A 24,362-nucleotide genomic window follows, 5' to 3' on the forward strand; every position below is an offset into this window, starting at 1 on the left:
AAAGAATTACATCATCACTTTGAAGGGTGGCTACCAGTCAAGAAGGTTAATCCATTTGCCCCCTTCCAGCGGCAGAAGCTCCTACTTCATGGTGATGGCAGAAAAAGAAACTTGACCTCTTGTTCTCAATTTCATATGGAATTTTTTGCCAGATAAGGGCAGTGACCTTGCTAACAGAATCCAACAATTTTTAAGATCATATTTGACTTGATGACTGATGGCCAGTTACCTGGGTAAAAGCATCTGTTCTGGCAAAATTGTGGTCTAGGGCCAGGGAAGCTGCATGTTAATGCATTTTACTCTCACATCCAGCTGGCAAGAATGATATTTTCAGAAATCCAGTTCATTCGCAAAGGACATGATTGGCAGTCCTTTTATAAAATATGGAATGTAATGAACTGATGTTGACAATCAATACAGATCTTCAGTCTTATTCTTTAAACTTGCTCCACTAACAAATTGCATATCTAGATTAACAAATTGCTTATATAATTTTATACTCAAAAGTTTATCCTTTGAATAAAATAGACATTTTATTTTATCCTATATAAATGTCTCCCATGTTCTCCATGCTTTTTGTTCTCTGTCATCAATTCTCTTGCTCTCAGCAGGTGAAGTTGTTCACATTTCTCAACTTGTTCTAAGTAATAGTGCTTTGGCTTGGGTGATTGCATTAGAATTTGTAAAGGTCTGTCAAGTCTTTCACTTCTAATTTTAACATGACATAAGTTAAATTTTCTCCTTTTCTTAATGATATGCAATTTAGCTATGAAATTAGACTATATTTGATTCATTGTTTGCCCCTTATATCGAAACCTATCAAAATTACAAGAAAGCAGATCAATACGAATAAATTTATTTATCATACTTGTAGAAATAGACCTTTTGTTTTGTTAACTCTACAGAAACTCAACAGATGTACAATTGTATTTTTGACAGTAATTCTTATCTTCTTATGGTTTGCACTATTTAGCTATTTAAAAAAATCTGGAAAGAATCCTTTGGAAATTAATAGCTTATTTGTTCCCAACTAGAGAGATATATTTCCTGATGTGATATATTTCATGAAGCCAGAGGAAAACCTGTGATCATCACATCCATTCCTCCAAGTCTACAAATGGGGAAGTGAATACCTTAATACAACACTGAATATAGTGTTGTATTCAGTGTTAACATTAAGAACAAACCAGATGTCTTAACTTAGTTTTTAAATTTTCTTTTATTTTTAGGGATCTCCTATTATTCATTTGAGATTAATAGATACAGACTTTTTAATTTATTTATTTGCTTCTGATCTTTGTATCGTCTGATCCTCTGTGTCCACTTTTAATTTTTTTCTGTTTTGGTCCAGTTCTGCAACACAATTATCACAACATAGACTTAGGATGCATAAGAACTGCTATAAGAAAATGATGAGGTTTATATTGAAAACTTACCTCCTTCCAATGCTATTTGTGGCCACTTACTAAGGGTAAATGTTATTTGCTAAGTGCGTAGAATATGGTAAACACCTGTAACGTACTTCTAGGAGGTTTTCTTTACAAAAACCTATGAACAATTTTAGTGCACAAGAAACAGTTATATAGTTTATGCTAATTCTTCTGTTATGCTTAATTATAATAAGTAAAATGATGTTTATATTCAGGATTACCAATATGCAAAGGATGTTTGACCTTAGGAAGTTTTGAAATTTCTCTGTGAGCTTCTGTTTCCCAGTGTATAAAATGAGGACCATGATGCCTCCACTGAGTGAGTATTGTGAAGGAGCAGGATATCACGCACACTGGATATTCACACAGTACCTACCACACCACACAAAAGACGTTCTGTCAACATAATTTTCTCTCCCTTCCTGTTTCAGAGAAAATATGGGTGGTCTTCTTAGATACTATTTGCCTTGTGTCAGGTTGTAAACAACAGGGTTTTCTGGGAAGTGAATTAATGTTAATTGAGGACTGCCAGAAAAGGAAAACAGAAGATTTTGTTAGCAGCTTAGTCACTAAGGCTACTTTTTGTGAAAGAAAGCCATTAGTGAATTGTAGACATAGCACTGGTTTGTCTTCTCTCTTCATGTTCTCTTAGTTAGCCACATCTGAGGAGAACCCACTTACCCAGGGGGCCTATTACCTTCTAGGAGGCATCCGGTTCACATGGCAGCATCTATGTCATTCATTTAACAGTGAATGAGCTTTTAGTGGTTGTCTAGCACTTCCAAACCAATCAGATAATGGTAAATAACATATAATGTCATTTCTATATCCAGATATACACCTTACAACAATATTATTTTCTTTGTCATTGTAATGTGGGTCACTAGGTTCAATCTCCATTTACTTGGCAACATATAAAAGATTATAAACTTTATTGTTCCCGGATTTGAAATTCAGTTATGATTCTATCACTTTTGTAACTGAGAGAAAAATGTGATGTTAATATAGAAAGTATCCAAAATAGAAAACATCTGATTTATACAAAGTCACTCTTTATGGTACTATGTCTGTCTTAAAAGTTAGGATTTTCAAGACTGAAATGTTTGATGTGTCAAGATTGCAAACTCCTAGTGCATCTGGAAGCCATTTTTTTTTACTAAAACTGTTTTGTAGGCTTAAGTCATATGGGCTGAGGGAAGGCTTGATTTTTCATGAAGATGAAATTGAGGATCTTTATTAGATAGAGATCAGGAGAAGAGAATCCAATTTACCTGTGATGCTATACCACTATATCAACCCATATACCTGTATAGAAATCCACTGTGTTCCTATCCTTACATACAGTTACGAAGTTAAGGGCTGGAAAATTCATAAAAATCTAAGGTTTAAAAGTAACAGTAAAAAAGGTTTAGGGAATATTTGACTGCTTTTCTGGCACTTAGAACTTAAATGTCAGGAGTGGAAATAGCTTTATGTATTTTGAGGTAGAATTTATAAGTAAATAGATAACAAAGAAATGAAGCAAATTTCCTGAGGAAATAAAAACAACTTTTCTCTTGCAAGCTGAGATGGGTGTGGATTAAAAGAACAAATGGAAAATTAACCCAAACTCTCGTTGGTAGGAAGTTGAGGTTTTAACTTAAAATACACAGTGGCTGTTTACACTGATCACAGTAATTATGTACTTGCAAAATTTCCTACTTAAGCTTAAATGAACTCTGAGTGAAACCAGCCTACCTGACAGAATATAATTAAGAAAGGCCTATTCTATAAGGAAGACTTTCACTCACTGCCCTTATCTGGTAGTTGATTAGCAATGAAAGGAAGGAGAAAGAAACCAGTATCTATTGGCTTCCCATTTGATGCTGTGAATCATGTGATTCTTGACAGCAACTCCACTAGTTATTTATTATTATCTTCATTTCATAACAGGGATGTTTAGACTCAGAAAAATTCATTCACTTGACACTTCTTGTCTAGTGCCCACTAAATAGACTGCGCACCTTGGTCCAAGCCCTGGAGAAATCGTAGTGTTATCATAGTGTCTAAGAGGGAAAAGTTGCTAGCTCACAGAACTTGTTTCCTGTCAGAAGAGTTAGAAGTAGTGCAAAAAACAAAATAAAACAAAAACAATAACAAAACAAACCAGTAGAACATAAATAGTGGTGCAGCTTAGAGTGCCTAGGTAAGACCCTTAGCTCCTCAGAGCGGAAAGCTTCATAAGAGAAGCTTGAAAAGGGAGGAGAAGCTGACTGTATGGAGGTCCAGGCAAGTACACCCAGGCAGAATGAGTAGCGAAGGCCAAATTCTGAAATCTGAGTTCTAGCATTCATGAGTAAAAGAGATTGAGCAGCCTGGAACTGGGTAGACAGCTCACAGATCATGCCAGACTTTGACTAAGAGAATTAGGAAATAGTTGGAAGGTTTTAAGCAGAGGATGCAAAATCAGGCCCAACTTGTATTATTAATAAGAAAAGATCTCTTTGTTTACTGTGAGGTAAAATGTTTGGTGATGGTCACAGAAATCCTGGAGTGTAGAAGCAGGAATATAAGAGGCACTTTCAGTACTTCAGAGGAGCGGCTTTCATGTGATGATAAGAAGTTAGACAGTGTAGAGAAAGAAGAATAAGAACGCATCTTTGTTTTTTTCCAAGAGACAATCATTTATTGAGTGGGAGAATGAGAGAGGAGATGGTTTGTTGGTGAGAATCAAGAACTTACTCTGATCCAGGTCTGGTGACTCACACTTGTAATCCTAACTACTTGGGAGGCTGATATCAGAAGGATTACAGTTCGAGGCCAGCCCAGGCAAATGGTGAAACTCCATCTCCAAACTAACCAGCACAAAATAGGCTGTAGACATGGCTCAAGTGGTAGACCCTGTTTTGCAAGCATGAAGCCCTGGGTTCAAACTGCAGTGCAGTCCCTCCAAAAAAACAAAAACAAAAACAAAAACTTAGTTTGCATTTGCTATATTTTTGAAGGCCATTTGACTCTTAAGAAAAGATAACAATTGAAAATTTGACTAAGCAAGTGTGGATTTAGAAGTCAAATTAGGAGCTAAAAAATTTAATCATAATACTTTGAAGAATTTCATTTATCAAATGTTTGATCCTGTATATAATGCAAACAAAAAAGTTACTCCAATTTTAGTTGATTTGCTTGTTTGTTGTTATGTAACAGATGATTTATTAGCAAAAACATGTTTTAGAACAAAAGTCAATAAAGTTGTTAGAAAAAGGTACAAAATTTTGAAAAAAACATAACAATTATTTTGTCTATTAACAGCTTATAAGCATTACTTCAGTCACTAAAATGACCAAATGCAAAATGAAGAAATACATAATAGACTATTCAGCTTTTTGGTGTGATTATTAAATTCAGTTAAAAATACAGATTGTAGAAATTATATGAGCTTTGTAACATAGAGCATTTCTGACTTAAGATAATACTGGAATGCATTTATGTTTTAACTAATAGTCAATTATAACTATTACAGTATTGCATGAAGTAGTCACCTCTGTTGACAAATCAGAAAACATTTTACAAAGTGTATTTTTCAGGGTGTGGATTATCATAGGAAGTAAGAGTTGTCAAACATAAGAATTCATGTGAACCAATAATGAAGTAATCATCATCCATTTACTCTAAATCTAATTTAGAGAGCAAATATATGTAAATTTATAAAACAATAGGATCTTGTTATTAAGTTTAAAATATCATGTGAGAGCTATTCCTTTGTGAAATAAAATTAAGGCAGAAAAACTGGCTTTTAAAATATTGCTGTAAAATGAATCTTATTTATGTCTAGATTAAAAAAACAAGTAAATGAATAAAATCAAAACTTTGTTACCATATCTCATTTCAGGTTTTATGTGCTTCTAGAAGTTTGTTTCCTCTCTTTTTCCCTCCTCTAAGTAAGTGTTGCTGAGTAGTAGTTTAGAAAATATCATAGTATTTTACATATACTCCTGTCTTCCTTAACCTATGCTTTGACTAACTATTTAAAGCATCTTATTGTAGCTCCAAATGGTGTTACACGCCTAGAATTCCAGCTGCTTGGGAGCTGGAGACTGGGAAGGTCATTATTGTTCAAGGCCAGTCTGTGCAAAAAGTTAATGAATCCCTACGTCAAAAAACCAATCAGGCATAGTGGTACATACTTGTGATCCCAGCTATGCAGGGGACATAGGAAGAAGAATCCTGACCAAGGATAGCCCTAGGTAAAAATGCAAGACACTATCAGAAAAATAACTAAAGCAAAACAAGAGCTCAAATGATAGCATGCCTTCACAAACAGTACAAGGCCCTGAGTTCAAACCCCAGTACCACCAAAAAAAAAAGTACATATATGTATATACATATATGTACATATATATATATATATATATATATATATATATATATATATATATACTGTTCTCAAAAAGGACATGTGCGGAAATCAGCACACCAGCTAAACTTGTGTCTAAGTTTATATTTATGCCCAAATTAAACCCCTGGAAGACTGAGAACCTTGCTCATTTTTGGATTCACACCATTTTATGTTATTATAAATATAGCATTTTTTTGTCAAGTGTTAATTGCCAAACTGATTGATAATGCCAAATAATTAAGAATTCATACTATAAAAGAGGAAATTGAGGGAAAAATTAATCCTACTTACAAAAGTAAAGAAATACAACATTAAAATCACCTTTGTAACATAGATGGAGCACAAATTCAGTTAAGGAAACATCTTCTTTCATCTCTCAGCCATGACATAAGAAAGACTGAACAGTTTGAAAATTTCTTAAATTTAGATAAAATCCAGTGGAAAATAGGTAATGGATATAAAGAGAAAAAGCACAAACAATAAAGACAGAATACTCTGATATCTATGAAAAGATATTTAACTTCATCTAACAGAGAAATTCAAATTAAATTTATATTTCCCTTCTAGGTTAATTCTTTTTGATCTAACCTTTTCTCTAGTACCTGCTCCCCTTTTCCTATTGGCCTCAGTTGCTTTAAGGTATCTGCTTTAGTTTTTCTGTGTTAAGGGCAACAAATGCTAGCTAGTTTTTTAGGTGTCTTACCTATCCTCACCCCTTACTTCTGTGCTCTCGCTTTTATCATGTATTCATAGTCCAATCCCCTTGTTGTGTTTGCCCTTGATCTAATGTCCACATATGAGGGAGAACATACGATTTTTTGGTCTTTTGGGCCAGGTAAACCTCACTCAGAATGATGTTCTCCAATTCCATCCATTTACCAGCAAATGATAACATTTCGTTCTTCATGGCTGCATAGAATTCCATTGTGTAACACCCACGCACAGGAAATCAATGTGAGTCAATGCCCTGTATAGCTATCCTTATCTCAACCAGCAAAAACCCTTGTTCCTTCCTATTATTGCTTTTACACTCTCTACAACAAAATTAGAAATAAGAGCAAAATAGTTTCTGCTGGGTAATAGGGGGGGAGAGGGAGGGGGCGGAGTGGGTGGTAAGGGAGGGGGTGGGGGCAGGGGGGAGAAATGAACCAAGCCTTGTATGCACATATGAATAATAAAAGAAAAATGAAAAAAAATTTGTATTTCCCCAATCAGATCAGCAAAATTCTAAACTTTAATTATACAATGTCATTGAGGATACCATGGGAATATAGTCACTCTAGTGTCTAGTAGTGAAATTCTAAATTAATATGATCCAATGGAGGCAAATTTGACAATATTTATAAAAACTACAAATTCTTATGTATTTTAACCAAGTAAGTCCCTTCTAATTTTTTTTTACAAATATGCTTATACTTACATAGGTATGCATAATACATGTACATGAATTGTAGTACTTTTTTAATAGCAAAAATTGAAAGAATTCAAATCTCTGCCATCCTTAGGTAATCCAAAATGTAGAATGTTATGCAACTGTATTCTTTCTAAGTTTTGATACAGAAATTTCCAAGATATTTTAAGTGAAGAAAAGCAAGCCTCACTTTTGTGCATAGAAAATGAAGGGAGCTAATGAAGATGTTGTATATGCATAAGTAAATCTGCAAGACTGCCTAAGAAATTAAACAGGATTGATACAGGGAGGATAGAGGAGTGAAAACCAGGCAGAACCAGGCAGTTTATCATTATAAAGCTTTACATTCTTTTGAGTTTTGAACCATAAAATGCATTTTCTTTTTTAAAAAAATATATGCCCAATTTTATCAAGTACATAAGTTTTGAAAAATCTTAACCATTAAATCAATTTACAAAATAAAATGAGTGAAACAAAAATCTGATTTGTGTTAAATTTATAGTGTTTCTTCACATTCCTCTGAAATGCTAAGATAATCACTAAACTGAATTATCATGCCAATCCCAAAAAAATTAAATTAAAAAAATGTTTACCTTATTGTATAAAATTCGAAACCTAGCCTTCTTCTATTTAAGCCTTCAAGTTCCTACCTCTACAATGCACTTTGCTTTGCTGCTATCGTTCTTCCCACTTGCTTTTGAAAGAAATGGTCATCAAACCTCTTTTCATTCTCTCTTGCCCCCTTATGGCCATTATGCACATCAAAACCCACTTTTTAAAGTTAATTGATCATGTAATTGCTCTTAAAAACTTTGAGTGTCTTCTCACTACATATAGTATAACCTGCTCTGGTTTACAAGGCTCTCAAGGTTCAGTTCAGAAAGCTATTTACATAGGTCTTGCTCCTTTGGCCTCTAGCAAAATAAAATAGAATCATAATTAAACATTTAGAAGTGGCGATCATGAGCAAATTTTTAAATCATTGACTTTTAGGGTGTAGTCTTTTATGTTCTTTGTTTTTCTTCAGTTAGACAATTTAAATACTCACACAGATACATATGTGTGAGATATAGAAAGACAGTGATTCTGTGTAAACTTGTCTCATGTGACTTCTTGTTCATAGAAGAGTCAGAACAGCATCTGTAAGACTAAATAATTATCATCTCCATAAAATAAGAACACAAGGAATGGTAAAATTCTGAATTACATTTTTTAAAGAAATAAAAGACTTTAATATCTGGACTATTCTTACATACATTAAAACATTTTACTTTCATTGGAAGTGGTTAATGATTGAAAATCTTGGAATACAACTATATATTCCTTTGATTTGTGAAAAAGTATCTAAAGGTTCAGGGAATAAACTTTTATTGTCCATTGCTAAAAAGAGCAAGTAACAAAACATGACCATCTCCTGTTTACGCATTTCAAATTAGGTAATCTTCGTGTGTGTACGTGCTTGTACACGAGGCACATGCTGAGGTAAGCACTCTGTCAATGACTACATCCTGGGTTCCTAAATTTCTTTACTTTCTTTTGCTTCTTTTTTAACCCATCTATTTTAACACTATTACATCCCAGTAGCTCTACTCTGTCACATCTGTCAAAAATCATCAAAGAATGACATAAGAAGCCTTTTCCTTTTTAGAAAACTTCTAATGCTCATTTCCATATTTCATTTTTATGAAAAATGCTTATGTCTTTAATTCAATTCTTGGTTGAATTAACTTTAAGACACACATTGAATAAAGTAATTGTTTGGGGAAATAACAATTTAGTTATGGTCCTGGATCTTCCTTGGCAGGTGACATGGAAATAAGAACTGTGCATTTAAGAAAGAAACACCTCTCTCTTGCAAGCCTAGCTTTGTTGGGAGTTGTAAAATATGTACTCAGGACCTCCTCCATCTTCACACGGAAGTGTGGAATTTAGATATATCTAGACAAAGTGTAGAGAACTGTCTCTGTAGTATATTGATGTCAGTGAGTTTTCAGACTATGAGCCTTATAGGTTAGAAAGAAAGGCCTTAGAGGAAATGACTAAATCCTTGGTGTACATCTTCATTGACAGCTGATAATTAGCATGCAGTTTAGCTGTAATAATTAGTTCCCTCTTTAGAAAATTTCCGGATGAACTCAGATTGGTGTATTTCAGTTTCTTCTTGTTCCTTTGTCCCTTCCTTTCCCAAGTAATTCATGGTATTTTTAGAGTAGAGAGAATTTAAGATGAGTTCTCTCCTCACTGAGTCAGCACTGTCCGTTATTTGCACTGTTGGCTGTAGATTACCTGGGATTAGTTTCTTTTGTCCCTTCTTCCTGTATGTTTTCTGTTTCTTTTATCAGGACTGCTTAACGTAGTGCAAAGGGATAAAGTATTTAGCCATTGCTTGGTAAATATGCCAAGTCTATGTACTATGATTGTGAGCTAAAATCATTAATATGACTTAAAAGTACTAGCTTTAAAAGTGAAAAGAGAAAATGTCCTTAAGAAGGAAGGAAATCTTCTTTCTTGCCTATTGGCTTTTAGTATGCACCAAAAAAAGTTAAATATATCTTGGAACTCTATAGCAAATTAGGTAAAAACATCCTAATCTCTTCAAAAATAAGATATAAAAACTAAAAATATCACAAATTGATAAGTCAAAGCAACATGAAAAATTCTGTAATTTTTTTAGGCCATAAAATACAAAGTAAAGGTAAATCAAATTAAAAGGCAAATGAATTGATATTAGCCAGCATTTCTTGATGATATTGTTGCTATTTAATTATTTTTTATTACATCAATCTTAATTAATAAATACTGGAAAAATCTTTGATTCCGCTTTGTTATTTATGTCAAGTTCTGTAGAAATGAATTCAATTACTGGTACTTTATAATCACTTAGTAGACTAGACTTTTCTTAGAGGCTTCTATAAAGGGCCAGTATGTCATAGATTGTGGAATCATTGTTAATAGGAAGTATACATCTATTTTGTATTTAATGGACAATGTGTCATTGTTAATAAGGAACAAGCTTTTAACACTCCAGTCTTTTTACTCTGGGATGGGAAGTGAGGACTATGTGAGTTCACAGTAATGATAGACATTCCAGCTCACATGAACTTTAGTTTTGGAACTAACACTGACCAAATAGCCTTAACTATGCACTGAGTCTCCACAATTTTCTATTTTTGAATGTAGAAATTAGGGATTATAGTATTTCCAAGGGGTGGCACAGTGACTAAATGAGATCATAAGTGACTAGCCCTTAGGTGGTATGTGATACAGAAGTGCTCAATGTACATTAATTACTGTTTGAGATCAGGGCAGGAGGAACAGGATCCAGACATATGAGGAAATTCTGTTACATTAATGGAAGCATTTCCTACCCCTCCCCTTTAACTTATGTTATAATTTTGTTAATAAAGGAATTCATGTTCACTGGAGGAAAAAAATGCTATCATTAACTTCTAGATGAGTCCTGCTTCAATATTCTGAATCTCATCTTCATCAGGTATTGAGATTGATATTTTATGCTAATTTCTTGGAAGAATTAATGAAGTTTAATTTTTTTTTTTGTTGGTAGGGGTTTGAACTCAGGGCCTTTGCTTGCTAGATAGGTGCTGTGCCACTTGAACCCTATTATCAGCTGAAGTTGAACTCTTTTCACAGTAATTCATTACTTTGTGTCTTCTTTTATGTTATGCTATTTATAGAACACAAGTGATGGTCTTCTTTCTTTAGGAATATCTCTTTCAACATATTAAAAAAGCTATAGTTTGTTTTCTTATGTACGCTTTATGTAAATAATTTCTTTAGATGTTTACTCAATAATTACATCTCTGCTTCTTTTTTAGAATTGTGAATTCCATGAGTTACTAAACTTTACTCTTTTTATCTTACTGATTGATTTTTATATTTAGAATGCTCTTTTTTACAAATAAAGCATACTTCAATACCTAAAAATTGCATATGGATCAAGTAGTGTGAATGACTTTGACAATTCAGTTATTATTAGAGAAGATAGCTTTGATTAATTAGTGAAAAATCCAAATACCTTTCTTGGCATATACTTTCTATCATGTAATATGAATATATTGAATATCAACAAATAGCAGATTCAATTTATTCAGGCTATAGAATTAAAATTATAGCAAATTTGTTACTGTTTAACTAACAAATAAAAACAGACTGGATAGTTTGCCTGTGGAATTGAAACATATCCTTCATGGTGATTGCTCTGACTCTATATAATTATAGAGACCACATTATTCAACACATGACTTCCACACTTAACTACCAATGAGTAATTAATCACTAAGCAGCAAATCTAGAGGAAGCCAACAATCAATGAATTGCAAACACTGCTCAGCTTCTTTTAGTCTTTTCTTTGATAACTGAGAAGTGTGGAACTAATGTCATATAGTGGTGGGTGAGAGCTGGAAGGTAGCACACAACTGGGGGCCAAAAGAAATATTTGGCCATGAACAAACTAATGAGGAAGCCCCTCAAAATCAGTACAATGAAGCAGTGACATTAAGACAAACAAGAAGCAAAAATGGAGTACCTCTCAGGAGAGCAATTACTTTTACTGTAGTTTTCTAATTATCCTGAGGCCTAGCTTTCTGTCCTTAGATTTGCATTACCCTGATTTAACTCTGTTCTTGCAATCATCAATGTCCTGACTAACATGGCCTTGTATGACCATAAAGTCATTTTTGGTAGACTGTATTTTGGTAGGAGTTCAGTTGACTTTTTATTAAGTATTGTAATTATAAGCAGAGATATGGAACATGACACCTTATTTTTTAGTGATAGTGAATGTTCACACGGTATTTTTTAGCCTTCGGCTTAAGATAACCTCAGGAGAAATTTCTCTTAGTACTTAATACTACATAATGCTCCTAACCAAAATGATACAGTTTTTATTGTTTTGTTATTTATATTATACTGACTTTTACTTTGACCTTTAGGAAGTCTGAATTTAGGGTTTTGTTTTAATAGTGCGTCAGACAAAAGAATGACTTAAACAACTTTATTACAGCCTTCTCATCTTACTCTCTAGCTCCCTAGAAAAATGTTTATTTGATTAAATCTATTTGTACAAATAATCTCAGATTCCTTTTGAAAATAAGCAAGTTAAATAATTGAATAAATAAAATACAAGGATGGCATTAATACTGAATAAATAATAAAAGTATATAACAAATACACAAAATATTTTTAAATAAAGCTTTTATCATGGAATGGCACTGTTTGTTATTTCAGATATCTATTTAAAGCCTAGATACCTATAATGATTCAAAGTCAAAGATGTGAGAGAGTTACAGTCTGTTAAAAACAGATTAGGTCTTAGAGAAAATTGAAGATCAAGATCAGGGATTATGCCTGTAAAAGCGAATGAGAAAATATAAACCATTGCACTAATATGCTTTGTTTAATGCTGATTCTGAAATAGTATATCGATTCACAAGCTCAACTTCTTAGGAATTCAACTGTTGGCACTGGTCTTTTGCATGGTGTTGATCAGATTCTAGAGCAGCTGAACCATTCAATACATGTAACTTTTCTCAAACTGTCAAAAAGTTTAAAGGAAATTATACCCTATTCCTTGGGGTTTCTTGAAAATGACTTTAGGAATTATTCTAGGAAATATCTTCATAAATGAAATGTAATTTCTTGACTTATTGCCCAAGGCATGTGATGATGTTCAGCTTTATGTATTTTAATATATTTTGGTAGCAATTTTCTCTAAGGTAATATTAATTAGTCAAGCTAAACAATCTCCAGAATTCCTTATAACAACAACAGCTACAACAAAATGATTAGCTGATCCTACAATCATTTAGATGTATGAAAAATTGTAAATCAATCTTAAGATACCTTTCTTTAGGCAAGCTTAAATATAGAAGATGAGATAGTTCAACTTGGTCATTGCTTGTTCTCTCCCATTGTTAGTCCTCTAAAATTATAGTCTCGGTTCTGTACTTAGACATCTACAGAATCATCTGCATGTTGAGTGTGCTTATTTTTATACTGTTCTATCAGTGTATCTTAAAAATGCTTGTCAGTCAAAGATTTAAGAATTTTAAAGGTCCAAGGGGGATTAACATGTGAAATCTATGCTAAAGAGATAAAGAGACTCTTCAAGGTTATGTTGGCAATTAGGATCAAAGTAAAGACTAGAACTTGTCTCTCCAGATTACTATAAGACTTTGGTTATGATATACACACCTGTTGTATTTTAATTCTCATGTTTTAGTAACTAATTTGTGTGATTTCTCATTATAAAAGTATATGCCTTTAAGATGATGGATAAATTTCTGGGCACCTGAGTTTTTGCATCATTAAAATAAAAGACCATACTAAATTTAAATAGTTTTACAGCAGTAGATTTCTGGCTTTTTTGTTTTACAGTAAAGGTTACTAAAAAGGAACATTTACAAAATTTGCATAATCTGTCATACTTCAGATTTTCCCTTTGCTGTTTCTAAACTAAGTATTCAGAGGATCATGTATGCATTTTTGTATCCCTGGATAGACATGGCCAGGGAGGAAGAACAGGTTGGAAGAAAAATTAATCTATCAGAATAAAATAAGATAGATGATTCAGTAAATAGTTTTACTATAGTTGACAAAGAAGTAAGAAACATCACCTTTAAACTATCAGGATTATAATAAGCTTAATAGAAATTGACAATTCATAAAAACAAGTAGAAGTTAGTATCTAACTTGCATTATGTAGGTAGGCAGTATTGACCTCATCAGGAAGTCAGCAAGGTCTTCTCTAGATGGAATTAACTCATGGAATAGTTCTTTATGTGTTGGTCTGCCTCTTTCCAGTGTAAACATTTTTTTATAGTATTGACATCATTTACTCCACTTTGGGAATGTTTTAAGGTAGGGTCTTCATATCTGAATCCTTTCACACCTTTGTAACCTTTCACACTTCTAATTTTTGCACCTTAGCGTTTTTGGCAACTCTCTAGTTTAGAAACCTGTTAAGTGTAGCTAATGTGTGACCAGGCTTTGATTAATGAGTTGTACTCATAAGGTAATGACTTCATTATGTAAAAACACTCGGAAATTTGACTCACATCTGTAATCCCAGCTCCTCATGTGATGGAGACCTGGAGTATTTTGACTTGAGGATAACCTAGGCAAAAAGTTACTGAGATCTTATCTCGGCCAACAAGTTTGGCATGGTAGTGGGCATCTTTCATCCCAACTACTCAGGAGGCTATAGGCAAGAGGGCAGCAATCTGTAGCTGGCCTGGGCAAAAGCTTGAGAATATACCTGAAAAACAACTAAGAACCAAAAGGGGCTGTGGGAATGCCTCAAGTAGTGGAGTGTTATGATATTGGATCCCAAAATGAGAACAAAGGCTCTCATGGATTATTTTACCCAAATTTTAGTACTGAACTGTCAAACGCAGTAAAATACTTTCTCTTATTTGTGAATGCCCAATAAGGACAACAGTGATTTTCACCTTGACAAAATTATTAAATAGGATTTTCTTTTCTTTCAGAATTTAAGAACTTCTAATCTCTTTAATTCCTTTTTTTCCCTTCAAATAAAGCTTGTTCTCATAGTCTTTTCTTAGGTGAATAGTCAAATGAATCAATATTTCAAATTTTACCTTTAATAATTTTGTCTGTATTGAATATAAAGACTTTTTGTATCTTTATTCCCAGAAAAATACAGTATAATGATGATTTACATAGCATTTACATTGAATTGGGTAGTATAAATAATCTAGAAATGATTTAAAGTACAGGGAAGAATGCGCATAGGTGAGTTATAGGCAAAATTTTTGCCATTTAACATAAGGGACTTGAACATCCTTAGATTTTGATATGGAGGAGCCTGGAAAAAATCCTCTATAGATACTGAGTAGTGACTATATTTCACCACTTTTTGTATAATACAAGTCACAGGCTCTATATTTATGATAAAATGGACATTAGCCTCTTAGGTCCAATGAGGATGAAAATACAGTTATGAGAATGTTATAAAGGCATTTACATTTTTCTTGTGTTTATTATACATATCTCTTTGCATTTCAGAACTCTTGGATCTGAACAGAACATCGATATTTCATAGTCCTTTTGGATTTCTTGATCTCCATACAATGCTGCTGGATGAGTATCAGGAACGACTATTTGTGGGAGGCAGGGACCTTGTGTATTCCCTCAGCTTGGAACGAATCAGTGATGGATATAAAGAGGTATGGAAACATCAAACTGTTTTTCAAGAGGGAAAGAAAAGGAGGGAGATTGCAAGATGTTACTTGACCTATTTTTTCCACTGTGTTGACCACTTTAAAATTTTGAGTGATTACTTTATTAAAATAAAATAGTCATTAAAAATGAAATCATCTTGGGAAAAGTTTATAAAGTATAGTATATGAACCTTTCTAGCACACCATTGATGTACGGATCCCCAGAGACTCCTGCCTGGTGACCTGACATTCTTCTTGCATAATGGGCCTGGTCACCACACCCACTGTCCTGGGCCTACGTTAAAGCAAGCTGAATTATCAGCAGTTCCTTTGGGTCTCTTGCTCTGACCTCCACGCTGGAAGAAATATGGCTATGTTACATCAGTACAACTGTCTCTTTTAGAAATACTGCTAAAATGAATGCTCCTTAAACCTAATGGATTAATTAATGTACAATATTAAAATATGGATGCACACAACATTTTTGAAATGGCTAACTGTAAAAAAAAAGATAATTCTTACACTCTACTCTTATACATAATTCAATTGGGTGAAAGTTTTTAGACATACAGATTTGCATAAAACTTGCAGAAATATTTAGATCACAATATTTTGTGAGTACAGATGTATGCATGATATCCACTTTTTTTATAATTTATTTTTGTGTTTATGAAATGGCTGTTGTCCATGTTTTTAAAAGTCTTTTAAAGAAAATATAACAAAAAACAGCATCCCTTGGTCCTTGCCAATTCCTACTCCCTAGAGGAAATAATTTAAAATGTTTTGCTATTTCTTCTTCTGGTTCTTGTTTCTTTATTTCTATATAATATTTTTTATGTTAAGAACTGGGGATGTAGCTCAGTGGTCCAGCATATGTCTAGCATGTACATGACTTTGGATTCAATCCCAGCACCCTCATTCTCAAATACAAAGCCAATATTTGTTAACTAGTCTTTATTTATATTTTTGTTTCAGACTTTAGCAATATCTGCTAACTTTAAGAAGGGTAAGCATGTTAACTTTCTTCTCTTGCAGAAGCACAGCTCACATATCTGTGTACTACCCTTCACCAGCAACCCTTCAGTCACCTGTCCTCCATTTTCCCAATGTAGTTATACTGAAATTTTTGGTTAAATAATAATTACATGTTGTGCTGGTGACTGAGCTCAAGTGGTTGTGTTCTTCCTAGGAAGCATAAGGCCTGAGTTCAAACACAAGTAATGTAAATAAATAATGCTTATATTATTATAATTAGGAAAGTAGTATTCACTACTGAGCTACTCAGTGTAAGTTTAGTTTGTCACATTGCCACTTTCCTCCTTTTCTTCCTCACTTACTCTCATCTTTCTCCCTCCCTCCCTTTCTTCTTTCTATCCTTTATTTCCTTTTCTTTTGTTATTTTATTTCTTAATTTTCTTGTTTATCCTGAAATTAAAATTTATTCCTTTTTTATCTGGGGAGATTTTATTAGCTTTCAAAATTAGCATACATTAATTGTACAAAAGGAGTTTCATTGTGATATTTCCATCCACGCATAAAAAGTACTGTGATCAAATTCATCCCCTCCATTATCCTCTCCCCCATTAAATTATTTCCTACATGTTTCATTATTGTTTTTATGCATGCCTATGAAGTACTTTTATATAAGCTTCACTAATTTTCACCAACCTTTCTATTGGGACTTTCCACTTCTTCCATTACAGTGAAATGGATCCTCTTGACCTCTGCAACTTAGCTTCATAGTTATCCTGGGCAACCCCTAGCCCTTCCACCTGCATGGCCCTTAGTTTCTGGGTACCTCATCTTTTGAACTTTATATGACATTTTGCAAAAGCATACCCTCTTCTAGTGTCTTAAAGAAAGATTTAAGGTCAAATTTTGAGTTTATTGTATTTGAAAAATTTTATTCAAACTTTACCTGTAATTGATAGGTGGATATGAAATTCTAGGTTGAAATCTAATTGCTTCAGAATTTTGAGAATTATTGGTCCATTATTTTCAAGCTTTATCGTAGCTATTGAGCAGTATGATGGCTTTGTAATTTCAAAGTTTTGTAGGTGACCTCCTTCCTGCCACCTATTCTGAGCCCATGCATTTAGAATCTCTCTCTTACTATCTGTTGCAAAACGTTCCCATATGTCTCTTATCATGGATCTTTTTTTATTCATTGTACTGAGACACAGTGAGCCTATCTGCTAGGGGCTCTGAGGCCTTAGCTCTAGGAAATGCTCATTGTTCTTTGACATTTTTCTTTCTATCCATTCTCCTTTTGACTCTTTCTGGAACTCCTGTAAGTCAAACTTTTCTCCTCTCTCTATTGTCTGGCCTTTCTGCACATTTTACATGTATCGAAATGTTTCTCCTGAATTTATTACCTATACTCTTTCCCAACTCTCTGGACTTCTAATTTCTGGACATTGCTGAAGTTACTTTTCATGAATCGGCATGCTGACAGGCCCCTTTCACCTTGTTGGCATTTTGATTTCTGCTTTCCAACTGTGTAAAGCCAGTCAACACTTGGCCATATGTTTTACAGTTTCTAAAATGTTGCTGATATTTCTTTGGCGGGCACATGCCAGTCTTATTTGTCCTTTTTGGATTGTGTCTTTTTTATCTTTTTACTATCATTTCAGTTGTTGCAGGATGGAGTAGAAGCAAGTATATTTCACCCTAAGCCTTTTTCTTCCTAGCACCTTTAGTTTTATTTTCCCTGTGTTCTCTTTGACTTTAAACACATGAGTGTCGGTTGCTGTCTTTCTGTCTACTCTCTAATGTACATGCGTGGACATTCACATGATCTCCTTCTGGCAAATTTTTATGGATTATTCTTTCACTCATTGGGTGTTATCTTTCCCACTTCAACACGTACTGCTTTCTCTCTGGCTGTCTGGCTCTATTTCTGTCTCTCTTTCTCTCTTGCTTTCTTTCTCTGAAGGATTTCTTGGCTAAGGATTATCTAAGATAGGAGTTATAACTAAGGTGGTTAGATTGATTCCTTTATTAAAATTTTTAGCTTGTGAATATTAAAAGATCCTCCAAGGGATCCGGTATATCAAAATGTTATGAATCTTTGCATTAAGGAAATAGTTCTTAAATTGTCATCTTTGGGCCAGGATCATGGGAATCTCATGGAGAAGGTCCCTGGAATCATGATTATAAATAGCTTATTCAGTGACCTCATGTACACAGAATCTCCTGACAATTGTTTTAAGCCATTCTTTCCTATTGGTACCATAAGATCCAGAGGTTGCAGCTTCCTCTAATGTAATTCCCTTCAGAAGAGCAGAAATTGAATCATGTACTTATTTTCATTTATTGTTTGGTCTAATTGTACGCTAAGGCCTTTCATACCAGAGACAGGCTTTTATAGAGGAAATGACCTGTGAAAACTATATAAGAATAGGAGACCTGGAGAGCAATGAGATTTTATGAACTGCCTCTTAGGGGACTAAATCAAGAAGTAGGCAGCCATTGAGCTTCAGAGTGCATCTAGCAAGAATGTTCAGGAAACCAGCTATAAAAATGATTAAGTTGGATATCTCTTCTGCCCTCAAGGATAAATCTTCATTTTGTGGGACCCAGAGCTTACACAATTTGTGGGGAAGGCTTTTCAAATAATAAAGTTGACTCAAACTTATAATGTCAACATTGGGAAGGCCCCTCTCAGGCCCACAGTAGGGGCATATCCAGAGAGAACCCTGAGGCGTCCACTTACTTAGCTCTGACGTAACTTCATACGACCTACGGTTCTTATTTCATACTTGTCCTGCCTGTTTCTCCAGAGTGATTAGCAATAAAACTCTCAATAGGTCCTTTGTGTTTATTTCTAGTTACAGCAGAGCTGGAATGAGGTCAGCTTCACAGATCTCTGTTTAAAGGAGTGGACTTAAGACAGCTTTGGCTCTTTGGTGGTCTCCAGGCTCTGAAGATGTAATGCACCTCTTTTCAGCCAAGTTCTCCTCCTGTCTTGCCTGAACTCTGCTCTTTCAGTTGTTTGCTATTTTATTTTTAATGTCTCCTCTTTTGCTTTCTCTGTTACTGGTTTTCTTAACAAAGGGTTAATATCTATTGACATTTTGAACAATTCTTGATGTCATTTGTGCTTTAGGATGTTTAACTTAATTCCAGATCTTTTTCCAGGAGATTCCAGTAGCATGGCAATCCTCCACACAGACATGACAATCAAAATAACATCTCTGGATATTGCTAGATACTCCCTGGAGGCAATTTTCTTGAGTCAAATTTTTGAATGTAGCCACCTATGTATATGTAGGATCCAGATCCTCCCATTAAAGACACACACACACATGCATACATGTTCTATCCTGTCCTACTACATCCCTCCTTCTTCTCTTCAGATTGAGTATCTACAAAATGTAACCAATGCTCATTTTCATCATTTTCTTACTTTATATTTTTTAGCTTTGATATCTTTTAAAATGTAAAATGTATTTAATGTTTTTAATAGACATAAGAATGTAAATAGCTTAAATATTTTAGAATGTATAATAATTTCAAATCACCTGCAAAAGCACCAGCCAGCTCAAGACTGAGAATATCACCAATCTCATTACAAGGGTAACTAACTTTATCTTCTGATTCCTTCCACATCCATCTGCTGCCCTGAAGCAATTACTTTTCTGGAGTTTATATTTATTCTTCCCTTGTTTTTAGTTTTAAAATTTATTTTCCACATTAATCTCCATGATCACATATTCCTTAACATTCTTCTCATGATTCACTTATTTCTGTACTAATACCTTACTATCTTAGCAACTAGAATTTCATTTTTAGTTACTTTTAATTTATTTCATTATAATTTTAATAAATTATTAAACACATGCAATGTAAAAATTAGACAATGCAGTGGAATAATAAAATAATTACATTCTAGAATACAAAATATGATAGTGCTACGAAGAAAACCTAAACAGTGTAGGGTGATAAAAGAATCAAAGGTTTGGAGGGGGAAGTAGGGTGGTTTGAAAAACACTTTACAGAGAAATAATACTTGAGAACAGACCCAAGGAGAATGACCACTAGCCATATTTCCAGGCTCTGTAACCAGTTGTGGTTACAGTGGCCAACAGATTGGACAGGAGAGCTACAAAGTTAGCACCAGAATATGTGACTGGAGTTAATTTGAAGAACTAGATTATTGAAATAGTAAAGATAGGGCATGAATTGGCCAAGGTGATGACTAATCTTTGTCAATAGGAAATTAATCTAAATTTAAAAAGTTCTTCTGTTAAAAAGAAGAGAAAGACAAAGGATGTTGGTAGATGACTATAATAAGGATGAGGGTAATAGGTGGTAATAAAATGATAATATGGACTTCAATGTAAGTAAGTTTTTATTTTAATTATTCTAGTTTAAATTTTTATTAAGAAAATGAGATTGGAGAGAAGGAAAATTAGCCCAAAAGAGGCAAGAAGAATCAATTACAATACATTTATCTTATATGGGCTCAGTGTACAAAAAAAGCTACCACCATTAGAGATGGCTGGTAGAAAAGAGTTGTCTCAAGGGACAATCTGGTTTTAATTAGAGCAAAAAGGTAAAGGAACATAGGTTGAGGTTACAGGGAATTTTGCTAATGATAGTCCAGAGATTTAACAGAAGGGTTTGAGGTATTCAGAAGGGTGGGTCAGTCAGGGGCTATTATGAACACTATGGAATATGAGTCCAAGTATTGATTGTTGACCTGGGGTGAAGGTCAATACTTCCAATGGTGGCTATAGTTAACAGGGACATAATATGATAATAGTCCTGATGATCAATTCAAGGATGAATAACCTTAAATTTTAACTTCATTTAGAAAATTGAAGCCATTAGATGTATTGACCCTCATTCTATCAACACCAGAGCTATTGTTTCTGTGTGACTTTTCCTTCCTCTTTTCTTGGTACAATGGAGGCAGCCTTCCCATTTTATGAAATGCCATTCTTTTTGCACATGACCTGAGTTCTACTCTGCCAGGATTGATTTTTCTATCTTTTTATATTATCATTTTCTCTTCCTCTTTCTACAAAATCAACAAACATGATTTTGCATAGGGATTCTTAACTTATTATACATTACATATCCATTTGCAAGTCCGGGAAACCTGTCGATCTATAATGTATATATATATATATATATATATATATATATATATATATATATATATATACAGGATTACAAAATAAAATATTGAGATAAGGTTACCAAGATATAAATATACTGAAATACAGTTCTCATAATGTGAAAAATAGCAATCTGTGATATGATAACATGGTGTATTAGTCACACTCGTGTCACTGTGACCAAAATACCCAAGAGAACAACTTAAAATGAAGAAGCTTATCTTGCTCAGTGATTAGAGATTTCATCCCCATAGTCCCTGGCTCCATTGATCTGAGCCTGTGGCAAGGCAGAACATCATAGCAGCAGAAAGATGTGGCAGAGGTCCATGGAGAGTTGGAAGCAGAGGGAGAAGGGAAGGGACCAGGGATCAGGCATAGCCCTCGAAAGCATTCTCCCAGTGGACCAATTCCTCCAGCTAGACCCCATCTTCCAGTGTTTCCAGAACCTCCCAAAATAGTGCCACCATTCAACACATGAACCTGTGGGGGACATTTGATATTCAAGCCATAGCATGTAGCTTCTTTAGTAACATATTAAATAATAATACTCCCATCAGATCTCTTAAGCACCATTATTTCAAATTGATGATGATTGTTAATGATATTTCGAGATAAATCAGTGACATCTGCTACTTATTCTACTGTAGTTTGTTCCCTACATTTATATGCTAGAAATTCTGAATTTCATCAGACAGTGTAAATAGTGCTGGAATTTTTTTTTCTGATTTCTGAGTTGGTACATACAGTGAACTCTTTTTTATTTTTTTGAGCCCTAGTTCTGCCAGATAATTTTCATTTTACAAAGCATTCTAAAATTTGAGTAAAATAAATATAAATTTCTCAGTTTAGCAAAGCCAGTTCTTCATGATCTTTTATTGTTGTTATTAGTAGGATTTTTGTTGTTGCTTTATTTTGTTTTTGTGGCATAGGCCTTGAACTCAGGGCCTTAAGCTTGCCAATCAGGCATTCTACCATTTGAGCCATGCCCCCAACCCTTTTAGCTTTTAGTTACTTTTTCAGACAGGGTCTTGCTTCTGTCCAGGACCTCCTTCATACCATGATCTTCCTAGATCCCACACAGCTGGGATTACAGTTGCAACCCACCACTCCCAGCTGTTTTTATTGAGATGGGATTTCACCAAAATTTTTGGGCTAAAGCCATGATCTTCCTGATCTCTACTTCCAAGGAGCTAGGATTACAGGCATGCAGCCCAGCCCTTGATATATTCTTGTCTATTTTTCATTTTTTGCCAAATCTCCACTTGTTCACACTAAGACATTACCAGTCAGACCACTTTTATTTGTGTTTTTATGCCTCATCATCCTTACACACTGATTTCGACTCTCATGTTCTACTGAAATTGGCTGCAATTTGTCTCTCTACTGGATACAAATGGCTTCTTATGTTGTTCTGTTTTGTATTCATTTTTGAGAATGTAAGCACTCAAAGAACATAAGCACAAACATCATTCAATAAATCTGTTCTCTTTACTGTCTGCCTTCTTGAAAAACCCATTGTATTTATTGTTAGAACCACTTTGAAAATGATACTCTCTAGTTCTTTTAGGTTAATTTTATTTGCCTTCTGCTTGCCCCACCCCCTCTGTCTGTCTGCTATTTACCTTCTCCCCTCCTGGCAAACAGGAAGGTTCCTGTTTTCTATGTGGCAGAAATTCCAAACTTGGCTGCACATTATGTAAACAACTCAGGATCTTTCAAATGATATCCATGCCTTCATCCCACATCTGCAATGAAGTGAGGAATAAGTAGTGATTCTTAAAAACCCAACAGGTGACCGTAATGTACATCCAAGATTGTGAAATGCTAGAGTAGTAGGTATCTCTGTACACCTTGGGAAACACTCATCCTCTTAAGTGGTGCTAAATGAGGAATTGCTTTGTATATATTAAGTAAAACTTATGTGAATAGACACACACATAAGAATGACTTTTTCCATGTAATTTTTAAATAGATATGAACCTAACATTTAATAGAAATACTTTATTTTATTAGTACTTTTAGGAACTGGCTTTGTTTTATAAATTATTGGATTCATTGCATTTCCCAAACCATGAACACTTTTTGACAATAAAATTTTGTTCTGTTGTGTTCACATCACATTCACAAAAAACAGGTAAACCTATTCTATTGCTAAATCATGCTCTTCACTATAAAATTTCCAACTTCATAATTCCATTTGCCTTACCAATCATGAGAATTTCCCACCACTACCAAAAGAGAGTCATTTTGCCTATTACTCTTGCTTAAAGTATCTTAAACTCCCTGATCATATTCTGGATCTGAATCCCATCCTCATCAGGATCATTCTAAGAAATTTGAAAAATGCAAAAATGCTTCTTTTTCTTTCTGTTTTTGCCTTTCTCTAAAGCTTTTTTGTGTAAAAGTAGCTTTGGTGGAAATTAAGGCATCTTGAGAGTTCTGATTGCAAAGTGACAGGATCCGGACATTTGTATAGAGAGAAGACTGGGAAGGGAAAGGCATCCTCCTGGAGTCACTTGAGGGTCTATAGAGCAACTTGCATCTGTATCTGTGACTCTAGATTAAAGATTTGCTGATAATGAAGCTCCAAGCTCTCTAAATTAGGATAGGAATTTAGGATAATTCATTTTAAATTGCCTTTTGTTTCTCTTCAGTTAAAACAGTTCTCATTAAATTTCCCATCACTTGCTACACAAATATTAAATGAAAGTTCTGTATTGAGATAGAACTTCCAGTCTAGATAATTTGAAAAGAATTCTTTTCATACCCTCAAACCTCAATTTATTTATTCCTTTTGTAATGTCAAGATGTCACCAGAAG

The 24,362-nt window shown here is 34.0% G+C and overlaps 1 protein-coding gene across 4 annotated transcripts in view; it reads left to right on the forward strand.

The window, feature by feature from the left end:
• Positions 1–24,362, forward strand: part of Sema3e (semaphorin 3E) — a 275,022-nt gene that overhangs the window by 139,234 nt on the left and 111,426 nt on the right. For all 4 annotated transcript variants that reach the window (XM_020155039.2, XM_074064864.1, XM_074064865.1 and 1 more), the window contains exon 2: positions 15,263–15,423. In XM_020155039.2, the coding sequence (XP_020010628.2) occupies positions 15,263–15,423 (161 nt within the window). The remainder of the gene's footprint in view (positions 1–15,262; positions 15,424–24,362) is intronic.

The sequence above is a fragment of the Castor canadensis genome, chromosome 2 (assembly GCF_047511655.1).
Source record: "Castor canadensis chromosome 2, mCasCan1.hap1v2, whole genome shotgun sequence".
Taxonomy (NCBI): Eukaryota; Metazoa; Chordata; class Mammalia; order Rodentia; family Castoridae; genus Castor; species Castor canadensis.